The sequence below is a fragment of the Apium graveolens genome, chromosome 1 (genome assembly GCF_009905375.1).
Source record: "Apium graveolens cultivar Ventura chromosome 1, ASM990537v1, whole genome shotgun sequence".
Taxonomy (NCBI): Eukaryota; Viridiplantae; Streptophyta; class Magnoliopsida; order Apiales; family Apiaceae; genus Apium; species Apium graveolens.
Window position 1 is genome coordinate 199,531,047 of NC_133647.1, and position 25,828 is coordinate 199,556,874.

General features: G+C 35.2%; 1 protein-coding gene across 1 annotated transcript; it reads right to left on the reverse strand.

The window, feature by feature from the left end:
- Positions 1-6,133: 6,133 nt before the first annotated feature.
- LOC141678075 (acetate--CoA ligase CCL3-like) lies at positions 6,134-10,819 on the reverse strand. Its single transcript, XM_074484296.1, has 3 exons — positions 10,435-10,819; positions 7,706-8,296; positions 6,134-7,296 (listed from the first exon to the last, which is right to left on the reverse strand). The coding sequence occupies exons 1-3, from the start codon at positions 10,645-10,647 to the stop codon at positions 6,403-6,405; spliced, it is 1,698 nt and encodes a 565-aa protein (XP_074340397.1). The 5' UTR covers positions 10,648-10,819; the 3' UTR covers positions 6,134-6,402.
- Between the last annotated feature and the right edge of the window lie 15,009 nt (positions 10,820-25,828).

The window sequence follows — 25,828 nt, forward strand, 5'->3', positions numbered from 1 at the left end:
TTTTTAATATAATATTTAATTTACAAGAAAAAATTCATAATTCCTCTAAAAAATGATTTGGCAAGCCATCTTTTTATATTAAAGATATTAAAAAGAGTTATTTTCACTTTGCACCCCAACAGTTTCAACTTAATGCGAATTTGGCATAGAACTTTGAAGATATACAATCTGCACCCCTCAACTATGAGACCTCTGGCAGAAGACACCCTTTATGCATATCCCCGTCATGTTTGACCGTGAAGTAACGGTCAGCTAAGGATAATAAGGTCATTTTACATTCTAACGGTCGTTTTTGGTTTATATATAAACATGTAAGCCTTATTATGAAAGCAACACAAATAATTGCAAGGTTTTTGAAGCATATTTGTTGATTATGGTTGGTAGATGTGTATGTGTTAATTGGATCATCGAACAAACAGTATGGACCGAAGCAAATCTAGGGAGGCGATTCATCACATGTTCCGATCGACTGTGCAACAAAACTTTCCGTTGGTTGGATGCTCCGGTAGGTGGTCTAGCTCAAGTGATTATTCTGGGCTTGATAAGAAGGATTAATAGTTTGGAAGCTGATAATAAAGCGTTGGACATGGCTTTGGGATCAGAAATGAAGGAAAAGGAATCTGGTTGTTTTCAGTGTTCATGGACCATGGTCATGCTAATTTTAACCTGAATTGTAATTTTTACCATTCTAATGTGTAAGTAAGAGGAAAATGGAAAGATGTAATCTTTATGTATTTGTTGACATTTGTGATGTATTTCTGTGTAAGATCAATGACATGCATTGGTGTGTTTTAAATTTTTTGTAAGCAGCGAATATAAAGTGTAGAAAAGATAACTAAAAGATGTAAAAATATCATAGCAAAAGTCATTGATATAGATCTGTCTGCATAATTTTAGAAAGCAGCCAGAGTCATGTTAGACAACATGAATTGATCAATCCTAGCCAAAAGATGTAGTAGCAGATCGACAAACAAAAGATGGTCCAAATAAACTTAAAATGCAGTGAAATAAGAGTCCTAATCAACTACTTCTTCTCAAGTACTTTTCTCCTTCTAGAGGCAACAACTTCCAATTTTTTTAAGGTAATGACTAATACTTCAAGCCCCTCAATTGCTTCACGTTGAACATTCAGTGGTCCTAACTTAGAAGGATGTTTAAATGGCTTCATAATACCACCATGTGAAATGGTCTTCTTCTTAGTCTCTGGGCCTTTCTCTTTTTCTTTGTCTTTTTTTCTTCAGTTTTAGCTCTTCTTCTGACTTCTTCTTCAGAGATTCTTCAAGGCCAGCTTTCATGATCTCATTTTGTTGTTGATGTTTCAGGCGTGCATCCCTTTTCTTGATTTCCAAATCAACTTTCTGAAATAACAATGTCAAACTTTAATAAATATGTTAGGGAGGTAATGTAATAGTTAATAGTGATTATACAAACCTTTGATTTACATGTCCTGGTGTTGTGACCCTCTTCTTTGCAGTAAAAAAACCTGACAATCTTCTTAACAGGCTCAACTTCTTCTGCCCCGTAGCCTTCTTCAAGCTCCCACTCAGGGTCCAATTTCCAGAAGAACATGAGGCATTTAACTATAGTACAATCATAATGCAACATACAAGGTAAAAGTTAAAGATTACCTTCTTTTTGCATGTCCTAGAGTTATGACCAAATTGTTCACATGTTCCACATCTGAGAGAAGTTTGTTTTCTTTTGAGCATTGTAGGGTTATTTTGCCTTGCCTCAACAATCATATCATTGTTCTTCTTTCTGTTCTTTTTTGGCCTTTCAAGTGCAATTCTTACAAATGGAGGTAAAGGGAGGTCAACATTTTCATCCACCTTCTCCTAATATTCCTCGCCATTGATAGGCTCCAAGATATGGTTGTATACATTGAGATATGTGGATCTTTTGTAACAGTCGTGAATGTAATCACATGGGTTTTCTTTTTTAAATAAAATGCAGGCACATGCATGAAAGCATGGAATACCTGTCAACCGCCATTAACGACAAGCACAAACATACCTCTTCAGGTCTACTACCATTTCATGTCCTCTTGCATTCATGGTCATATAAAATTTATCTCCTCCATTCCATACTGGTGTTGCTCTGGTTGCAACTTTCATAGCTCTACACGAAAGAAGAAGAAATATTTTAAAAATCTTACTTGTCCTTATTTAAAGAGAAGAGTGCAATATAAACATCACTTACTTATCCAGTTTTTTTAAAGCTTGTGTACAAAAAATGGTGTTCCTCATGCTCAAATTTGGTCTTTCTTTTTTGAATCCTTTGCATACAAGCAAGGTGAATAGACTTGAACATTGTCAGAATACCCATTTCCCTGAATGGATTGATTGCATTGTTAAAGACCTCACAATTGTTATTGACAAAAGTATCACACTTGCAAGTCTCTCTAAAAGTGTATCTACTCCATTGGGAACATGGCTTCTGAGCTAACCATGTGTATGCTTTTAAGTGCCACTATTAACAATTATATAAGCTTGGTGAATGCCTTTAATACAACAATTATATAAGAAAGTGTGAGGAAATACCTTTTTCAGATTGTCCATGTGCTTATTAAAATAGTATTCACTTGTTGACTTGGCAGCTGACCAAAGTTCTCTTCTAATCCCAATCTCATTGTACACATTAGAGAGGTTATTATATAAATGCATTAGACAAAACCTTTTCTCTGCTGCTGGAAAGTACTTTTCCAATGCATTTACTAGGCCCTAAATAGAAATGTGCGGTAAAGAAGTTAATATGCAACTACTAAAAATGTGCATTAAAAAGGCTCAACAACTTGAAGATATATCATTTACCTTCTGCCTATCTGAGATGAATGTGTAGCCCCCGTAATTTTCAATCCTGAGGTCTTATTTAAGCAAGCTTAAAAACCAATCCCAGCGTTGCCCATTTCCTGCTTCTACCTGAGCCCAGGCCACATGATACATCCCATCATTGGGATCTGTGGCCACAACACTCAATAGAATCTTCTTGAAGGGTCCTTTTAAGTGACACTCATCTAGCCCAATTAAGGGTCTATAGCCTGACAAAAATCCAGCTTTCAGAGGGCCAAGACAGACATAAAACCTTTTAAATCGTCTACCTTCAACTCCAGCTTCAGCAACCTCTGTCATGAGTTTGACAGTTGTATCTGGCATGACCTTCATAAGTTCATTTTCATAACTGTACAATTTTTTAAATTCTTGATCATGATTACCCATAATTTTCTCTTTTGCTTTCCTCATGGCCCTGTATATCATAAAATATGCAACTGAACACTTTAAGTCATTCACTACTTATTTATGGAATGATGTCAATTTCCAGATTGGATTTAGTCTGATCTGGTCTTCATAAGTATTTGCAATCCATGTTGAGTTGACATGTTTCTGTTCCCAGGTGGGAGTACATGTGTGCACATTCATCAGAGTCTTGATTTGAATATTTGTTGACCTTTGTTGCATGATCCCATAGCATTTCCAACCACAACCTGGTTTACAAATCCACTTGATTTTGTCCTTAATTTTTTTTTCAACCTAATTGGTCTTTGGTGCACTATAACATGTTTCCTAACAGCAGCTCTGAACACTTGACCACTACTAAACATCATCCCAAGTTCAAATTAAAGATCATCCATGTCATTAGTCTCGTTGAATTCCGGATATTTCATTTCTTCTTCATCACATGATGAAATGGCCATCATTTCTTCATTGTTGTCATATGCACCCTCAGAACTAGCACTCTCAACATCAAACATTAAATATTCATTCCATTCATCTACCAAATCATCACCTTCTCCACTTGGACTATAGTAACCCTCTTCATTTACTTCACTCTGTCTTTTCTCACCATTTGCTTCATGATCCCCGTTTGTACCTTTCTTACCCTCTTCATTTACTTCACTCTGTCTTTTTTCACCATTTGCTTCATACTCCATTTGTACCTTTCTTACCCTCTTCATTTACTTCATTTGTCCTTTCTCACCATTTTCTTTATAGTCTCCATTTGTACATTTCTCACCCTCTTTGATTGCTTCATTTTGCTGGCTGTCTTGTGTTGCAATGGGAACATCCTCAACTTGATCTTCAACATCGAGACCATCTAACACAACAGGGGTGTTTGCTGTGTTTTTAAATAAACCCCGGTTTAAACAAAACAAGGCCATATAATTAGTAACATATAAAACAAGGCCATATACACAGTGCATAATAGACCACTGACTAAATCTACTTACTCGTAACATGGAATATCTACCCTTTTTCCTTGATCTATATGGAGGGTTAGGATGAGGCACTCTTCTCCTTCTTCTAGTAACAGGTGCTTCACTCTCGGTTGTATCAAGGTTCGAGGTGTCGGCATGGAAAGCAACGGTTTCATATTCACTATTATGATCAACTCCTTGACTTGGTAGTACATTATTTTTCTTATCTTTCTGTCTCATATCCTCAACCCTTTGTTCTCTCTCATCCAATGCTAATTATGTAAACGATAAATCATAATCACACAAGCCATAAACTCCATTACTATTTGTTGTGTACATAGTGAATATTTCATTATACATATCAACATAAAAGTTCTCAACATCCTCATCACTCTCAAGTAATGTTATATTGGTATGATGCAGTGGTAGTCCTGGATATAAAAATCATATTCGAAAATTCTCTAAACCTAATACACGGAATATTTCCTCTAAACCGGACAATGAAGTTTCGTCCCTAGAAATATAGTCAAATTATGAAACACTTCCACATTTATATTTTCTAGTCTTCCATCAAAATCTCCACCATAAATTACTTGAACACTGAAGAATTCAGAACCTACTACAAAGCAAAAAAATATACAAATATACCAATTAGGGAAGATGCCATTAAATATAATTTCTACTTTGAAACCCTAAAAAAATCATTTTTAATCAACATTCAGGGACCACACCAATATCTCATACTATAAAGAGCATAAAACATATGTTCCACTTAATTAGTAACATGCATGCTCATAAACACTCTTCAAAGTATATTTACGATCACAAATTATCACAAAAAGCAAAGAATCGAGTAAGAATCGTTACCATATTTGTTATTTGTATGACCGTAATTGGGCATTCCATCATCATCAGGGGCTCCGTCTTTCAGAGGTCTTAGTATGCCTCTCATTGCTGTTTAGATTTGGGGTTTATGCTGAGTTTTAATTAGGTTAACATCTCGGTTTTAATTAGAAGGATGTCTGATTTGGGTTTTCTTTACACAAACAGGGATATGTATCGTTGTGATGTTATTGACTATATATACACTTGTTTGACCGTTAATTTACGGTCAAACATAAAGTCAATATAAACAAAGGGTGTCTTATACCAGGGGTCTCATCGTTAAGGGGTGCAGATTGTATATATTCAAAGTTCTATACTAATTTTGCATTTACCTGAAACCGTTGGGGTGCAAAGTCAAAATAACTCTATTAAAAAATTGTGTAAATTTCAGCATTCAACTGTACAAATGTTTTCCCAATATAAGAAACGACACCAATATGCCCCCACGTTATTTCTACTCTTTTGTTTAAGTTGCAGTAAGTTGTCGTACCAGTGTAGAATATTCAGACAATACACTTATTCCGTCTCAAATTTTTGACTAAAATATGAACACTTTAACCAATTTATTGAGCAAATATTTATCACACTTAATAAAAACACGGAATATGCCAAATTCGTAAAGTTTTTTAGAAAATTAATTTCAATCTAAAATATGTTATTATTTTATTATGAAATATCTAACTTAATACAATTATTTATTAATAAAATATGTCGGTACCGGTATCCAAAAATAATACAGTGTCCCCTGTCCCCAATTTTTAGACTTTTAAAATCCGACAATTGGATATGTGTCTGTGTCCGACACTTCATATCCGAGAGTCATAGCCGATACGGTACGGACATGATAGCCAAAATTCATCTGATCTTTTTTATTTTATTTTTTTTAACCAAAATTCATTGGTAGGTAATACTATTCTAGAGATGAATTAATTTTTCGTCATTAACTGTGATTTAAAGGAATGTATTTAAAGATAAATCAGTTATAGCACCATGCTTGAGGCTTGCTTAATTTCTTTTGAAACTGAAAACTGACTCATATTTAGAAAAACAAGCTCAAGAAGCTAAATGCCTGTCTGAGATAACAATATACATGGACAGTACTTGCTGTCTGGAGACTGGAGATAATCATTTAAGGATCATCAGATTGTGCCAACTTACAGTAATAAAACAGTACAAGTTTGTAACACTGCTTCATAATTATTAAACCTCCAGTAATACACACCTGCATTGTCGATCATTTATGACAAGTATAAGATGAACAAACACAATAAACATAGAGAAGCCAGGCCAAAGCACTAGACTTATTCAGGTATTATGTTTGCTGTTTATAACTTGCTCTTTCTTACCGGTCCCATCTCCTTCGCCTTGGCTCGCAACACATGCTTCTGTACTTTCCCCGTGGCAGTCTTTGGCAATGGGCCAAATACTACTGACTTTGGCACCCAATATGCAGGCAGATTGGACCGGCAGAATTTCATTACATCCTCGGCCATCTTGCGTTCATCGGATTGATTGACCCCGGGCTTTAAAGTGATAAATGCACAAGGAGATTCTCCCCATTGTTCGTCTGGCCTGGATACCACTGATGCTTCCATAACTGAGGGGTGTTTGTATAGAATATTTTCAACCTCCACGCTACTGATATTTTCTCCTCCAGAAATTATGATGTCTTTTGATCTATCTTTGATTTCGATATAGCCATCAGGATGTTTCACAGCAAGATCCCCTGAATGATACCAGCCGTTTGCAAAAGCCTCTGCATTGGCTTTAGGGTTCTTTAGGTAACCTTTCATGACAGTATTGCCCCGAAATACAATTTCCCCGACAGTGGTTCCATCTGCTGGGACAGGTTTCATGTCTTTGTTGACAACTTCCAAACCCTCTAAGCCAACATACCTCACCCCTTGCCGCGAATTCAATTTAGCTTGTTCTTCAAGGGATAGTTTGTCCCACTCAGGTTTCCATGCATTTACCGTTGATGGACCATAGGTTTCAGATAAGCCATAAGTGTGTGTGACACGAAAGCCATGTTGGGCCATAGCTTGTAGAACAGAGGATGGCGGGGCAGCACCAGCTGTCATTACATGTACAAGTCGAGGGAGGGGAACAACTTTCTCGTTTTGTGGGGCATTTACCAGAGTATTGAGCACCACTGGTGCAGCACAAAAATGAGTTACCCCATTCTTGGCAATGGCAGAATAAACACCCTTTGCTGTTACCTGCAACAAACCAAATAACAATCGAATTGAAGCATGAATTAGTATAAGAAAGCAGACAACTTTTTAGATAAGCGCAAGTCCTTCCAAGTTTTAGCACAAAGGCGGAAGAAAACTATTTTTGTTGTTGCATAGTCAAAATTAAATACATTAGTCAGGATGCAACAGAGGATAAGATACGTTCATAACTTGTCTTTTGAATACTCATTAACTTATCTAAATATTAATGTTCCCTAACAATTTTTTAATGGACAAAGAGTTCAGTCTCAGATGTGCAATACATCTGCACCAGTTAAGAGTGTGTTCTGCTACTACAAGGGTCTGTCTTAACATTTAAGGACAAACAAAATTTAAAATCAGAGCGGGCTCTACATCATTTGTTATTATATATAGAAGAGATCAAGAAAATTACCTGCCGAAGGCATATGCTTGTGCCGCACAGAGCAGCCAGCGTCCAAGGAAAACACCAACCATTGCAATGAAACATGGGTAATGTCCATAGATACACAACTCCGTCAGTCATTCTCCATATCACTATATTACTTAATGCCATGAGATACGCTCCTCTATGATGCAAAACCACTCCCTTGGGGCTGGCTGTTGTGCCAGAAGTATAACCCAGAGCAATAGTCTTCCACTCATCCTGAGGTGGTTTCCACGGGAATTTCGGATCACCGGACTCAAGGAATTTCTCATACTCAATTGCTCCTTTTTCTAAAGCATATTGAAGTGACTTTTGATCACAGTTTTCATCTGCAATGACAATTAGAAGTGGGGGCTTAAAGTTGCTCTTGGCTTTGTCTGCCAAAACTTTTAAAGCTTCTTCTGCCATTTTAAAGAACTCCTGGTCCACCAGTACAACTGCAGAACCTGAATGCTCTAGAAGGAAAGAAGTAGCTCCTGCATTTAGACGAACGTTGACAGTGTTGATGACAGCCCCAGCCATTGGAATTCCGAAATGAGCTTCATACAGGGCAGGTACATTTGGTGCTATAATTGCTACCTGCAAATGCAGACAATGAGAATAACTACAATATATAAATAATGAAGGCATTACATCATGCTATACATACTTTTAATCCGTAAGAAGAGTACGATAAGTGAAATTTTATTACAGTTAAACTAGCGTACTAAATTCCTTCTCTGTTTTACCATAACATACAAAATGGAGGGTCCGGGTAGATACCGGTCTAAAAAAATATAAATATTTTTTACATTGATGCAGAATACATTCAATTTTTTCTATTTACTCGCTAACTGTAAATACCTAGTAAATCATTCACTTTTTTGCACGAGCAAAAATATGAGGTATAAGTGAAACCGATCAAAGATAAGAAGTGCTTATTAGGCTGTTTTAGCTTTGCAGCTCAATTTTATAATTAATCAAGGGATAAATGTCAAACTAAGGTACAGTTAGTATTATGTGATGCAGAGCAAGAAGCTAAAACCATTCCAGTCCTGATCTTTCTATAACATCTTCATGTAGCAGTTAAATTGAATTCCAATCCGCGTTCAACTAAATTGTATAGGTACATAACCTGACAAATCCAGATTGAAGCTGCTACTTTGTAGTAGGTCTCTCCACTTCAGCCTTCAGGTGATAATAATTTTTACACAATTTAAAGGTGTATCATCATTCTAAATCTTCATTACATTAAAAAATTATCATAGAACTGGCAAACCACATGATAAGAATTTATTAATGAGCAGAACAGGTGTGCTATGAAAGTGGGAAATTTGACATTTTAGACAAATCAAAACACAATAGGATTGTAAGATTTATTAAGACTTGATCATGGAAAGTGGTGATGACATTTAGACAACTTTACTCTCCTCTAAGAAGTTAACTTCCTTTCTATAAGCATATCCCACCGTGCGGCTAAGCCTTTACCCGTGTAGTTGAAAGGATAGATAGTAGTGGCTCATCCTTTACTGAAATGAGTTTAATAGAGTTTGATTCATGTTATAGTCCAATTATATATAATGTAACAGATAACACGCCTAATTTATCAAACGGAGGTCAAGCTTACCCCATCTCGGTCAGTGCAGAAAGAAACCTAGCTTTGATAGTAACACATATTAACCTTTACTCAAACCTCAATAGATTTTAAGAATTGTCGATAATACATTACAGAGCTCAAACCTCAAATTCTATATCTTTTATAATCTTGATCAGTGGCTTAGTAATGAATGTGACAAGTTCCATATTATAAAGTAACTTGTTAGGCAAATGCACTATACTTAAAAAACAGGGTACTACTATATAGACAGAGACCAAACAACCAAAGCAAAAGGCCAAACAACACTCCCAGAAAAAGGTATACTTGATAAAAATAAAACAATGCCAAGGTTGCCACACACAAATAGATAATATGGTACATAAACAAGTGTCTTGATGTTGATGGCAACAGGTAAAAGAAAATAATTACATAATAAATAAACGAAAGATATACGAAGCTTCAATCAGCTCACAATACCACTGCCTCTTTAGCACTTCGTAATCACATCTGAAAAATCACGCACACACAAATACTCCATGTATCTCTAAAAAAAACATCTCAAATAAAATTTTGTGCAGTACTATATACCACAAATACATCAATCAAACAATCAATCCTTAGAAACTCAGTTCACTCAAGGTTGAATTATTTAATTTCCTCATAAAATTATAGTATATGATTGCTACTTGAACGAAATTGAGTACATCAGCTTATTAACATCAATTACTATCAAAGCAAAACAAATTAGAATGCACAATTGTAAATTCAAATAAATCATATACAATTTTTTTTAATTAATATATCAGATCAAATGAGAAATTCATCGAAAAGGGTAAACTACTCTCATCCATAAGATAAAATTTGCACAAATGTACGAATCTATGTTTACTATTTAACGTTAGCTGTGGACCTTAACCACGGATGTACATGAACCACAAAAAATATAATTTCGCTTTTGATTATGTAAACAAGTGATCAGTGATCTAGACAGTAATAGAGAACACAATAATAAATCACAACCTTATACAATTCACTAACAATACGATGACATAATCAACATTAAAAACGTCAAAGAATTAAAATTCAGAAATGAAAGGATTAAAATATACATAAATGAATATGTGTGTGTGTGTGTGTTTACCGTGCTGCCGGAGGAAACGGAACGTTTAGACAGAGCAGAAGCCAAACGACAGCAACGTTGATAAGTTTGAAGCCAAGTGTAAGTGAGATTTCCATGAACAATGGACGTGCGGTTAGGATGCACCAAAGCAGCTCTTTCTAGAAACCCTAGCGGTGTTAAAGCTGTGTAGTTTGCATTGTTTTTAGGTAGATCATCTATATCTCTCTCTCCCATCTCTCTCCCTCTCTCTCCCTCTCTCTCGCGGCTCTCTGTCTCCCTCCCTCTCTCTCTCGCTGTTCTCTCTAGAAAAATGCAAATACTACTACTGTTTCTGGTTTTGGTCTCTATAAATTTCGTGAGAGGCTTGCTTTCTTTCTTATAGTACTTGAGGCGAACTACATCGTGGGCCCCTTGGATCCTTCATCCTTTCAGGCCAATTACCTAAATTATATTATCCATTATTGTATTGTTATATTGCGAATCATTTCAGATCCGATGTATTTAATTTCCTGCTTTTCTTCTGACAAAAAAAAAATCCAGCTTTTCCAAGAGTTCGAATTTTGAGCTGTTAGAGCATTTTGGATGCCGTTTGGTAAAATGATTGGTTAAAATAGTTTAAAATAATTGATATGTAAAATTTGCTGAATTTATAATTTGATTTTTTCGATGGAGTTGAGTATAATAATTAGCTATATTTAAAAAATAACATGTTATTATTATTTGAAGTTATTATAGATAATAGTTTTGTCACATTGAAGTGTTGAACTTTTTAGATATTCTAAATAAATTTAATTTTTGGGATGCCACCTAGATATTTAGTTAAGGATTTCTTATGGTTGGCGATGCTCTTACTCGTGCAATCTGTATTTTAAATTGAGTACTAATGCTAAGTATTCAAAAAGTTTTAATTTTTTTCCCAAATGATGTATATTGTTTCTAATCCGTGCAATCTTTTCTATACAACTTTTTACCACTACACCATATTATCACATATGTTTTTTATCATATACATAATATGTAAGTGTGTTAAATGAATATTTTATTTAACTTTAAAAATACTTACTTGAATTCCATAAAAAAAAGGATAGTTGGTTGAATATTTGTACAGTTAATTTTAAATAATTGAATTCTAGATATGAAATTAGGCATAGTACATAAATTAATTATTATCCTATTTATTAATCATTTTTTAGTTTGAAAATATATCTCATATATTTTTATCATATTTTTTATTATAAAAAGTAATTAAAATGTACATATATAATTTTTTTTAAAATATTGAAAATAGAATTGCTTATATATAAATAATCAATATTGATATTACATATTTGGATAAGTTCGAATAATAATGAGTCAATGCATTTTAGAACTTGACCCATTGTTCAAAAAATACTCGAAATTTAACTATATGACCCGACCAAAAAACATCGTCACATTCGACGTTTAGTAAATTTAAATTACAAGTTCGACGAGAATATCTTACCAATAACGTGAAATTTTTTAATATCTTATGTTAATATACATTAATGTGTTTGAGGTATTTATAGAATCAAGTCAATTGATTATTTATATTAAAATTACTAACTTCACTAGTAACGCATTATTATTTGTGTGATTTGTCCCAAATTTAAGAATATTTGGAATTTGAAATGAGATCTCACGAGATTTGTTAAAACTGCGATGATATATTAAATCGATTTATTTTTCATTTTTCATTTAAAAAAGAATTATTTTAGATCAGCAATATTCATTGATCAAGATAATATTGTACAAATATTTTGAATTATTTTTAATATTTTGAATTATTCAAATAAAAGTTATATCTATAATATATTGTAATATTTGATTCAATGCATTTTATATTATTTAAGGAAAAAAACATATATTGTTCAATATCAATTTTACTATTTCTAAATCGAGCCAAAAAATAATTTCAAGAAATCAACCAATTCAACTGATATTTATAAAATTTTATTGAACTGGAATTTTTTAATTTTAGGAAAATAGTATAAAATGTTATCAAATTATTATATGAAAAAATATTACAGTCGTAATGAAATAAACTTAAAAACGGTTTAAATAATAATATAAATACAATATTTCTTTCGAATTCTTGAAAAAAATCATGAATATCAATAATAAGTCTTAAAAATATATAATTCATTTTTATGTTAAAACCATGATTGATACCCGGTTGCGTAAAAAATAGATATGAATTGTTTGTTAATGATAATGTGAATATCATATATAAATTATAACAATTTATTTATTACATAATTTTAATTTTTGAATAATTACAAATACATAATATTTAAGTAATCAATTGTCTCACTAGATGTTAATAATGATTACACATGTACATAAATCAGATATTTAGCATATAAATAATTGAAACCATCATAATTTACTAAGAGATGTAACATACAATAATTTACATGCTAACACACACATATATAACTTAATCTTACTTTGTTAACAGTAGTGTAAATAAAAAAAAACTAACATTTTCTCATACATACATACGTTGAATTTCAAAAACTAATATTTTTCATTAAAATCAACTTTAATATTAACAATAATGTAAATTTTACATTATTGTATATTATGATTGCAAGTCATTCTGACTTCAATTATGCATTTTTTATTTGTTTAAATTGAGTAAGTTAATTGTAAGTTAGTAGGGAACTCAGTAATAATATAGAGCAGTACATATAGTTTATTTAAATAAAATTCAAGATTTTGATCAACTCTGTATTCAACATATATGTTAATTTTTAATTTTTTATTTGTAAAATACTAACGACATTTTACAGATTAAGTATAATAGTTTCGTTTTAAACATACACTTACTACCATGTTTATATTCATTCATTAAATATAAAATAACGGGTAAGAAAAATATAATATAATAATAATTGAGGGGATATTCACTCCTAAAAATGAGGAAACATTCGAAACTCCTAATGTTATAGAGGGGGACATGAAGTTTGTTGGAAATAAATTTTATCTCAATTTTTTCAAAATTTGACTTAAGAACCTATATAAAACTCTAGAAAATAACTCATTTCTTGCACGGGTTATTATACGAGTTCATATTAACGTGTAAACGACCCATTTAATAACGACATAACATTCAATAATATGATGATAATTTATTACTTTGGAACAATCTTCGGAACAATTTTAGATATCCTAGTAAATTTTTTATCCGTTTGACTGTTTTGTTTTTTAACTGCGACCACTTTAACGGTTCAGAAAGTAACCATCTTGTTATTTATTCCATAGCAGATATTAAGTTAATAACGATTTTCTTTTGCTTGAAAATTGTTCTAATCAATAAAATTTCTTCATACGTACGTCATTAATTAGTTATTTTGCTAAATTTTTGGCGTTCGAACCAATCAAAGTTTAATTAGAAAAAATTACTGTAACTAAATAGAGCACAAAAAAAGTCAAACTAAATGAATAACATGGACCTAGGTAGCATTTGACTCGTTATTTAATATATCTAATATGTAACCATCCGAGTATTTATTCCGATCGTGATTGTAAAACCTCAAACAATAAATTTTAATTAATATATTTTTATAATATTTAATCACTGACACGTCATGAGTGAACTCTTATCCAAGCTACCAACATTTTGTGAGTTAGTAATACACGACCTCACAATAATGGTATACGACACGTAAACACGGAACGAAACAACATGAATAATTAGTGTTTGTTTTCGAAAATTTGGCACACGAACAAGAAAGTACACGAACACGAAAAAATATGGATATAATTAGTGTCGGGTCTGGGTTTCCGATATAGGTATACGACACGGAACGAAAGTACACCGAATAAATAAATAGTTAAATTTTTTTAAAAATATAATATATATATATATTTATATTTATATTTATATCCCGCTTCCAAACTCTTATCTTTCCAATTTAGATCCATATATATTACTTAATTTTGATCAAGTAGTTAACTTTATGATTTTAATTTTTTTTTAATGTCGAACAATTTGTAATTTGTTGTACGCAAAAACATTTTCACTTGTTTCGTATTTTTGTATTCAGAACTTTGTTGTTCACTATTTAAGACCGTTTAATTATCTATTATATTTTTAATATTTAATTTTTTTGATACATAATCCGTGTACTTTAGTATACCAAAGCGGGTAAAACACAAATATATTAGTGTCGGGTTAGTATCACCAAATTGGTATACGAATGCAAATCTGGGTCGGGTTTGGGTTTAAGGTTTGTTACACAAAAACACAAAAGTACACGGAACATTTGTACAGGACACGGAACGTTACAAGTCTGGTTACTAATAATTTGTTTTCATTAACTTTTCTATTATATAGATAAAGATATATATATATATATATATATATATATATATATATATTGATTGAATTTATAGCTGGGCCTTGCAGGTGGGTATCTCGCTATTTATATTGATGGCAGATGGAAAATTTTCAACAAAAATTTTTTTTGCTTGAAATTTGCAGCTGGCGCATACACGCATTTCTTTGAAGCAAGAATGGCTATGTTATAAAAAAGACGGAATTTGGTAACGTTTGACCATCTGATTCTATGTATCCATCTATTTTATAGGTGTGTCTGCGTCACATGTGAGTAGGTTTTTTCTGGATTCCCGAGAATAATTTGGAATGGTACAAAATCCTTGGCTAAAAATCAATGTGGTATTTTATAAATATTATTATAGAGTTTATGTTAAAATATTATCTACTCTAATGGTACAAAATTATTAGCTAAAATTTTAGTCAACCACTGATGTTGACCATATTTATTGAACATCTGGAGATCTGTATCGATGTGTCAAATCACCTATTACCATACTGAAGTAAAATATCCTATTTATAATAAAGAGAAATAATAATAACATACTATTTTTAAAATATAGTCAATTATTAGAGGATATCCAACCATGAAGAGCCCTTAGCTAAAAATTAAGCTGACATACCAAAAATAAAAAATATAGTTAATCTCTTCAAAAATTCACACTCAAACCATACCCCCTTATCTATAATTATAGCCAACCTCATATGGATGGCTATATTTGTCGATCCACTACAGGCATGTAACAAATCTGTAAGAAGATTACACATCAGTTATTACCATATTAAAGTGATATATTCTATTTAATAACAATCCAAAATATTAATAACATATTATTTTTAAATTATAGGCAATCAATATAGCCAATACCATCGAAGCAAAATGTCTTACGGGTTCAGCAAATTTTACATAATGTGTCCTATTTAGTCAATCATTTTAGCCAACCTCATTGGAGATACTCTCATTCGAGAGTATTTCTGTTGAGCATTCGCACACATCGCACGTTTCCGGTTTGTGAGTTGATTTGTGGGATTTATTCGAGCTCTGTTTTGAGTCATTGCATTCTTAGAGGCATCGACATATTCATTTGGTTATGGTTATTCTGAGGGGAACGATTGCATTATCATCTAGTTGCATTCATGCATTAGGTTTGTTTTATAGTTTTTGACTCTGTTTACGCTTGAGGACAAACATCGATTCAAGTTTGGGGGTGTGATAAGTGGATTTTATATCTACTTGGAACTCTTCATTTCAAGTTTAAGTTGGTGTTTTGGACTCAAGTTGTTGGTATTTTTTTATGTGTTTTGTGTTAATGCATTTCAAGCATAAGTTAAATGAAAAGATGAGCTTTTCAAGGAAATATGCTGAAAAGAGCTAAGAATTTGATGTCAAGGCCATTCCCAAATTGTAGAGGATCTCAAGAGCTTCGTGTGGGTTGTTGAATCACCTAATTCTGACGAGTAGAACTCAAGATACAACCAAAAGAAGAAGCTGAAGAAAAGTCCATAAGTCAGGCGCGGCCGCCCCCAAAACTAGCGCGCCCGCGCTGACTTTCTGCCAAAATAGCGCGGCCGCCCCACCCCGATTTTTTCCTAAAATCCTAGTTTTAGTAGAAATTGAAGATGTTAAGAGTCCTGGTCATCCTGGAGCCTATATTTATCAATAAAAAGATGTTTTTAACGCCGATGAGGCCTGGGAGAGAAATAAGAAGACCTAGAGAGCACGAGACGGCTACGGAGAAGAAGACTTTTGTTTTCTTTAATATAGTTGATACCTGGATGTTTGTTTTCGATTTATCTTTGAACCCTAGTACTCTTATATTGTTTTATATCATGTTTTCATTGGAACCTATGGTGACGATAAGTTCGGTTATGAATTAATCGTTATCGTGGGGTTCTAGCGGATTTACTTATGGATTTCTATAGTTAATTTGTTTTAATATCTTGATGTGTGGTGATTGTATGATATCCTAGTATTGGTTGTGCTTATTCGTCTTATGTGCGTAACTAACATATAAGATATCAAGTTAATCTTTATTGAAGCAAAAGTGAATATAGAGATTTAGAACTTGTCATGCTAGCATAGATTCATGTATTTATTATGCCCTATGTAATCACGATAGATAACTTGTTCATTAAACCTTTATGTTGTCAAATTCTATAGACATATAGGGTCTCAACATAGTTGGTATCTATTCAGCTTCTATCTCTTTTATGGATGTCTGGTAGTAGGGTATTCGTACAACGACAGTTGGCGTTTACTAGTTTCGTGTTATCTGATTAGTGTCATCACCATTGCATGTTATGGTTAAGAACAATGACTTTGAATGAAGTAGTAATGAAGTTAGAATCCCATGTCTGTCTCATATAAGTAATTAAACCTCAATTCTCTTAGTTAATGCTATTTAGTATAATCTCTTAGTTTAATCAAAACCCAATTTGTTAATTGTTTTAGCATTGAATGATAGCCATACCATTGTTGCATAAGTGCATAAATTGAACTTAACCTAAACCAGTCTCTGTGGGAACGAATTTGATCTATATCTTATACTACTTGCGAACGCATATACTTGCGTGAATTTTAGCGCGTGTTTTCGCCCTAACAAGCCTATGAGTCCAGCGTAGACAACACAGGCCCAGCTCGCGCTACCAGCCATGAGCCCAACTCACTCATCAGCCCATGAGCTCAGCACATATATGCGATCCCAGCATGCATGTGCTCATGAGCCCAACACACATGTGCTAGTTTAGCACGCATAGCCTAGCCCAACACGTATGTGCTCATGAGCCCAGCACGCATGTGCTAGCCTAGCTCATGCATCCATTTATTTAAGCCCAATTCTTCAATATACTCATAGGGACCTATTTAGGGCCCATGCCCCAAAAGCGGGCATAACAACTACCCCAAAATTCCTGGTCGCACTTGTGGGGCTAGGAATTTTCTAACATTTTCCTTTCTGCTCCTGCGAGTGCGAGCCCATGAGGTCGCACCCGGCCGCCTCGTATGCCTTCCAACAGTCATGACTTTTGAATGCTTAACAGCTGTAAGACAGCTGACATGGGGATCTGTGTCAACCTATGAAATGATGACATGTGTCAATACAACCTTCTCTCTCATATTCCCTATAAATATGTGAACTTCAAATTTCATTTCTTCACTTTTCCAAGAACACCAATGAATTGCTGTCCATTTTGCTTAAGGATCTACCACGGCCAAAACAATTATCACCACAAGAACCGTCTACCGGCGGCGTTACTCTCCAGCAACATATTCTTCAGGATCTTCATTTGAATCATCCATAGGTATAATTTTGACCTAAAATCATTCATATTCGTTGTTGTTTGTTCATGTATATCATGTGAGCACACACCACGTGTTTGATGCGAGGCCGACTTGACACACTCGCTCACACACCACGATGCGAGCCCATGAGCTCGCATAGACATTTAGGTGCGACCCTATTTTCGTGTGTGACGCGAGGATACTTAGGTGCAACCCCATTTTTATTTTCATTTTTTAGGGCCACACACTAATATTCACCATCTTTTACAAATGTCGAGTGCAGCTTCAGCCCGCTCATACGGATCATTTCACTCTTCCTCGAGCCCGGCTCGCTCTTCAGCCACCCTTTCTCCTCTCAATCAATATCCACCTGAACAGTGAGGCTCAAAATATTTCCAACGCGAGCTCACTTCTATCTCTGAACACCTTAGCCAACCTAGTTCTCCCGGCTCCGCTATCACCCCACAGGGAGCCATGAACATAGCTCGAGTCGGAAATGAGATGTGTGCTAGTGGTTCCAGCTTACTGAATATCCACCTTGACCCAAACCCTGAGCACTATACAAGGGAAACCAACATTTACGACTGGAGGAACAGGCCTATTGATCTCCCAAAATTCCTACATCACTTGGGGTGGAGGAGATTCTCGGGCGTGAGCCCACTCCAATCGAAAAAGAGCGAGCAAAGGAGATTCTGAGGGAAATGGCGAGAGAGAGAGAGAGAGAGAGAGAGGCTCGCCTTAAGCAAGTTGCAGCCAATGACCTCAACCCCATTCACCTTGATTTTGAATCAACTGACGGCACCTTGGGGAGTGCGTACTACGACACCAACATAGGCAAAAAGCTAGTTCCTGCAGAATATCCCATTCTCGGGCTCGAAGGGGGGGAGGACGGCTCACACTTGTCTTACGACTCGCCTAAAAGCGAGGATTTGCCAGATGTGACAAGCCATATCAACGTCTGTAACTATAATTATGTCTCCACCACTTCCCCTGAACCATATGTTCCTCCCGCCCAGCCCGAGCTCAAGGGGGAGATCATTTTCAGGAAGCAAATCATCCTGGATGGGGAAGAGAGCTCTAGCTCGGCCTAAGAGGAGGTAAAAATCCTAGCATGCCGCGACATGGCATCACCTCCAACCCAAAAACATCCGGCTGATGTAGTGTGTGACGCCCTCCAAACCCGGGTCAGAAGTTTGGGGTTCACAACACCCACACACACACCCAATATATAAACCTGCCTATGAAAGTAATATATATAAAGACCCTACTTACCATAACCATGGTTCGTAACAGGTTAAAGTATGAAAACAAGCCACAACCTTAACTTTTATTACATCGTACCAAATCCCAACTAGTTCCGCTTACAACTGATAATGATATCATTCTTACAATCTTGGATAACTCATCTACAATATAAAGCTCCTACTAGCTCGATCCAACTTAACCTGGAATTCTAGCTCGCACACTGGACAGGAATCCTCGTTACCAACAATTTCCTTTTTCAACTGTTGAAAACATAAAAAGGTTTGCAAGAGTGAGCTAACTAGCTCAGCAAGTCATAATTGCAATAACTTAGGTTAAACAATGATCAATTGGAATGATTCAGAAGAATCAAGTTTCTTGACAAGCAAGGATTAGAACTGGATATTCATTTTCATTTTAAAAACCAAGGTTAGGCTGCTGATCAGTCACGCACTAACCCCGAGCAAGGCTCCCAGCTTTGCTCTATATACAGGATCCAAGGCACACATTGGCCTATTATGACCACGAATCTGGTCCGACCACGAATCTGGTCCATATTTAAAAACAATCCAATTCCAGAGTAGTAATATGATAAACAATGTAATTCAATAAGCTGAATCATAAAAAAACATTTATCTTGAAGCATAGGGTGATTCACAATACCATGAAGGTATAACAAAGAATTTAAAAATATTGGCTTTCAATCAAGGAAAGAATCAGAAAGTAGAAGACTAAGGGTTCAAGGGTTACAAGGATTAGTCTTCTGTTAAACAAGGCATAAGGGTTGGTATTCCAAACAATTCAATATCAGAAATCAGTATGTGGTAGATATGTATTTGTGGAGTAGTATCGTGTATGTTTGGCTCGTATCTGAGAATTCAACAATCAATGGTTTATGAAGAATAAGGCTTATGGCTCAAGATCAATAAGAATCAGGGTTCAAGGTTGAATAGTTTAAAGCGCTTGCAAAATAAAGCATGATTTATTTTGAATACTGGTAACATGTTATGAGAAAGTTCGAAAATATTTGCGATATATCTTGAAGAAGGTTCAGAAGTACTTGCCTTGTCACAGATGATTTTCAACTTTAATTGTACCCATTAACAGTTTTACGCATCAATCACTTTCTTTCTTTTTCTATGTCTTGCTTCCATTCATCAATCAATTTCCTTCTCTTTCTACGCTTCAATTCTATTTACGGATCACTGACTTTCTTTTTCTATGCCTCTCTTGCTCTGTCAGGTATCATAAGTATCTATCAATACCCAATCTCATATCATTCTAATCGACACATAGACGTCATAAGCTTTTATCTACCCTTCGTTTTACCCAAATCCGATTTACGGATTGAAAGTTATGACAAAAACAGTCAAACAATAACCACATAGGCATATAACACATCAATCAGATAGCATGTAGCACATAGCACACAAGATATTTAATCAAAATAATTTTTCAAAGAAGATTCAGGGCCAAAATAATTTTCCAAGTATTTAATACGAATTTTTGAACATTTTTCGGAATTTAAATGGGCCTCTGAATTATTTAATAATTAAATAATAGGGTTCGAACACTCGAATCTGACTTTAAAATAATTTTATAAGAATTATCGAGCCTTGAAAATAATTTAAAATAATATTTTAAAGCTCTAAACTACTTTTCAGAATTTTTAAATCAAAATAAATAATTAAATTTAATTAAATAATCAATTAAAATTAATTAATAAATAATTACATAAATTAATCAATTAATATTTAAATTAACTGACTAATTAAATAATTAATTATCAACCAAAATCTATTAATTAATTAATTAAGATTTATTTTAGAATAAAAATAATTTTCAGAAATTAAATAATGAATTTTTGGGATTTTCAAGTAATTAAAAAAATAATTTTATGAAAATAATATAAAAAGAAATCTTTTTTTGAAAATTTATAAAACATAAATCAACATTTTGTAAGTTCTTAAAATTACAGGGGCTGGATTGTAAAAACAGCAAACTAGGGGGACCAAACAGTACTTTTGGCTGTATTCTCCACCATCGCGCCGACGACGGTCGGGGAAGCCATTAACGGCGACCCCTCGCCGTCTGGAGCTTTTCCGGCAAGCGAAGAACACGCCCAGAAACACTCTGAAATGTGCAGATATATAGATAACGTTACCAGGAACACGATTATGTGTTCAGATCAAGCAAATAATAGTTGAATCGCTGGGAAATCACGTCGAAAAATTCGACGCCGCCGCACCTTTAATTTTCGGCCAACCTTTTACGTTTATCGTTTGCTAATTACAGATACATCAATAAGTTCGTCTTCTCACGATCTATAATATGGCATGATCAATTTCAAAGAATAACCCTTAACAAAGAAATCCCCAAATCTCAATTAAAAATATTCATATCAAGAACCCTAATTTTATTTCTGAGAATCAAACCACCTTTTCTATATGTTATTGAACTCTATTTTTGACATATAATATACCAATTTGACCAGGAAGAAAAGATCTACATGATTCTAGCATGAAATCATATCAACAACATTAATAACAAATTTTCATAATTTAATCTTTAATTAATTCGAAATAAAATAATTGAATAAGAAAAATACTTTGATTTCTGCACCAAAATAGTTGATTGATTCATAAAGAGTTTTTCGAGAGCTTCGATTTGATATATGGCACACTTGAATTGGAGTTCGATAACGCCTTCGTTCGTGCATTTGATTTTCAAGAACGTAACGTTTTTAGGGTTTTTCTCTGTATTTCAATGGATTTTACTGACTGATTATGATTATACGATTAAAAAGAAATACTAAAAAGGTTATATATATTTTTGGAATATTGGTTCGTGTTGGATCATTTTGGATCGATAAATTAGTTACTTAGCCGCTAAGTAATTGCAAAAACGATCCGATTTAATATCCTTATTGGATAATTATCCAAACCGGGCTTCTTATAAAACACTTTATACGAAAATAATGTAATAATATCCCGTTTTTCGAGAATACGGGTTTTGTTGATTTATCGAAATAATAATCGTATCGAAAATTTTGCGTCGGGCTGCGCACGGGTCAAACCGTAATTCAGATTAAAAAAGTCAAAACACAGAAAATGTTCGGAATTACCAGATTAGGTTAGGAAGGAGCTTTCAGAAGAGTTTCGGGTTGTAAAATGCAAAAACGGTTGAAGTTGGACGATTCCCGGCTTTATAAAATAGTTTCGTAATTATTCAGAAAATAATTAATAAATTCATAAATTAATATAAAATCATATAACACTCCAAAAATTATCCGAAAAATAACACAATTATCTATATTTTATTCCGGACATAATAAAAATAACATACCTATACTTTACCACGTATAAGCATCCACATATCCACACCAATCATCAGATATTTCACCAAAAATCACATAATAGTCACATAATAATTATTTATCAATGAAAATAATTACAATATATGTCCCGGATATTACATAGTGGACCAATTCCAGCTCGAGGGCCATGTAATTCTTCCAAGGTTGCACATGCGATGCTACAGTTCGACCACCCCGAGAACGGGGGAATGGTGCCTCGCATGGTCTTGTCCACCTTCCTACTCAGTATAGGGATTTTCTCACCTCTCCATCCTTTCATTAAAGATGTTTGTTAATACTACCTGCTCGCCCCACTTCAGATTAATCTGAATGGATATAGGGCCGCTATTGCTTTGTACATCATATACCATAAGCGCTGGTTCCCTCCTCTCACCACGAGACTACTGGGCTACTTTCTTAGTTTGAAGCACTTGCCAAATGACTTCGGTTATTACTACCTTTTTGTCTGGTCGTGCTATAATAAGAAGAACCTTATCCACAACAGGCCGAGTAACTCAGGGAAGTGGAAGAGCCCATACTTCTATATTTATGAGGTACCTCGAGTCCAAACTCACTTATACTATAATCCATGTAAGTTTTCTCTGGTCGCACTTTCTTTTCCTCTTTTTATTTTTAAGTTTAACTTTAATAATCAATACTTTATCACCAGCCACCCTGCCTCGCACTGTCCTTCAAGGACAAGAAAAAATAAATGCAGATAGCCTTCTCGAGCTTCCCCGTGCGGACAGAGATATCCGTAAGCTCATAACTACCTCAAACCTGGTCAAGTGTGGTTTTTTGAAAGAGGGAGTGAGGCTGACTCCTCAAAAGAATAATTCAAAGAAAAGAACTAGAAAAGGTAAGGATACCATCCCCGCACATGCGAGCTAATAGGCTCGTACCTTATATTTTCTACACGCATCCTACTTTACTTGCATATTTTTCTCGTTGCATTTTTATTTACATCTTCTATCTGTTCGCATCTTATTTTTAATTGAATCTTTTTCCTGCTCGCATCCATCCGGTACTAATGTATTTTTGTTGACTATTTTCAGAAATGGCCATCTCGCTCATTCCCTTCATAAAGGAGGCTGAGCAAGCCGTGGCCTCGGGTCCGGTTCAGCCCGCTGCTGCGACCACAGCGGCTCGCACCCAGGAGATTCCTCCAGCTCGTAAGACAACCCTAACCGAATACTTGAAAGGCGGGGCTCCTTCTCCCAAGCTAAAAAGGCATCACAGCTCAAAGAAAGGGAGGATAAGCGAGGCTGAGCTTAAAAGGAAAGGCATTTCTGCCCCTGTTTATGTCCCTATTCCATCGTCCTCTTCTGCCAACGTGGTCGCGACCATATTTGGTCGGCTCGCACAGGCCAATGTCAGCGACCAGGACATCAAGGATTGGACCTCTTCATCTCTCGAGGCCAAAAATGATGTTTTGACCCGGGCTGCGGCCAAAGTATACTTCCGACATCTTACCCGAACTCGTGAGATTCAAGCCATCGGCCAGGCCAACCTAAAGTTTGATGCTAAGGTCAAGGCTCTAGAGGGCCAGGTCATGGAGCTCGGGCAAGAGAAGACCAGAATGATGGAAAATTACAATCAAAAAATGTTTGATATGTCTTCTGCCCATGAGAAGGCACTAAGGGAGCAGAAAGAACCCACGACCTGGACGCGGAGAATGTGAAGGTGGAGAGAGAGGCCCTCGAAAAGAAGGTTGCTGAGCTGGAGGGGTCGCTTTTTGCCATGACTGCGAGCCGGGAGGCCGCCCTCGCGGATGCCAGGAACTTAGGGGCCATAAACTTCATGAAAATATTTATTGGCAAGGTCCCTAACTTCGATTGGAGACTCCTGGGGGCAGGCATGGCCAGACATGCTGAGAAGCTAAAGCTGGAGATAAAGAAGGATGCCCAGATTGCCGAAGAAGCTTGGGTCGCGGCCGAGCATGCCTCCAAAAAGCCAATGCCTGAAAATCCTTAGCTTCTTTTTACTTTGACAAACTTTTGGATGGGGAAGCGGGCACCCCGTTTGCCTCGCATGTGTATTTAAATCATATTGCCCTTAGGCCCAACTCTTTAACTATGCTTATTTATCATTGTTGCACAAATTTCCCAAGTCTTTTGTGCTCGCGTATTCTTGTTATGCTAGCTTGTTTTTATTGTTAATTTCTTTTATTTACAAGTTGTATGTGCCCGCATTGTTCACAACCTTTAGCCTCTACTGGTCTATAGTTGTCCTACCGCGTATGGAGAATGTTTTACCTTGACAGCGAGCCGAGCCTACCAGCTCGCATCATCTTCCTAAGTAAAACAAGCTCGCACCGTCTCTGAATCATAATTGTTGTCTGGTCGCAACTCTCTATCAATTTTCCCTCTTCGCATAATGCAAGCCAGATAATTCAAATCAGACTTGCTCGAATTCTTCCTCCTTTGTTAAAATTATCCTTTAATGTGATGAACTCTTGCCGCTACTGGCCTACAGTTATCATAACCCTGGCCGCGTATGGCGAGTTTATTTCGAAAACGAATCGAGCTCATCAACTCGCATCGATAGTCTATTATTCAAGTAAAAAAAATGTCATGTGTCATACTTTCTAATTAAACATAAGTAAAATGTACCCATGATAATTTTAAGTAGAATAAGCCCGCATCAATATTGGCCTCGAATTGCTATAATTCTGGCCGCAAATTGCGAGTTTGTTTACTCGATAGAGGACCGAGCTCACCGGCTCGCATCAGCGAGCTCGCATCGCCTCCATAGTTGGGACCGCGAGCTCATTCATTCATATATAGTGGAAGATGAGTCAAGTACATGCCTGTGGCCTCGGGGAGGTACCTATATAGCACTACCCCCTGAGACTTAGGAATATTTTAATAATGCTAAGTCTAAACAGAACAATATTACTGATAATACTTGCGGAGATTCTCCAAATTCTAGGTTCGTGGGATCAGCTTATCTTGCATATCACTGAGGTGGTAGGTTCCCCCCCCCAGAGTACTGATTTTATCATGTAGGGGCCTTCCCAGTTTGCCCCAAAGACTTCATGGCTCATTATCTTGGTATTTGGCATGACCCGCGTAGAACCAAATCTCCTGTTTTAAAAGTCCGGGCTCGAACCGGGATATTGTAATATCGAGTTGTCCTCTACTGATATGTTGTTATCATGATCTGAGCATCCTCTCGA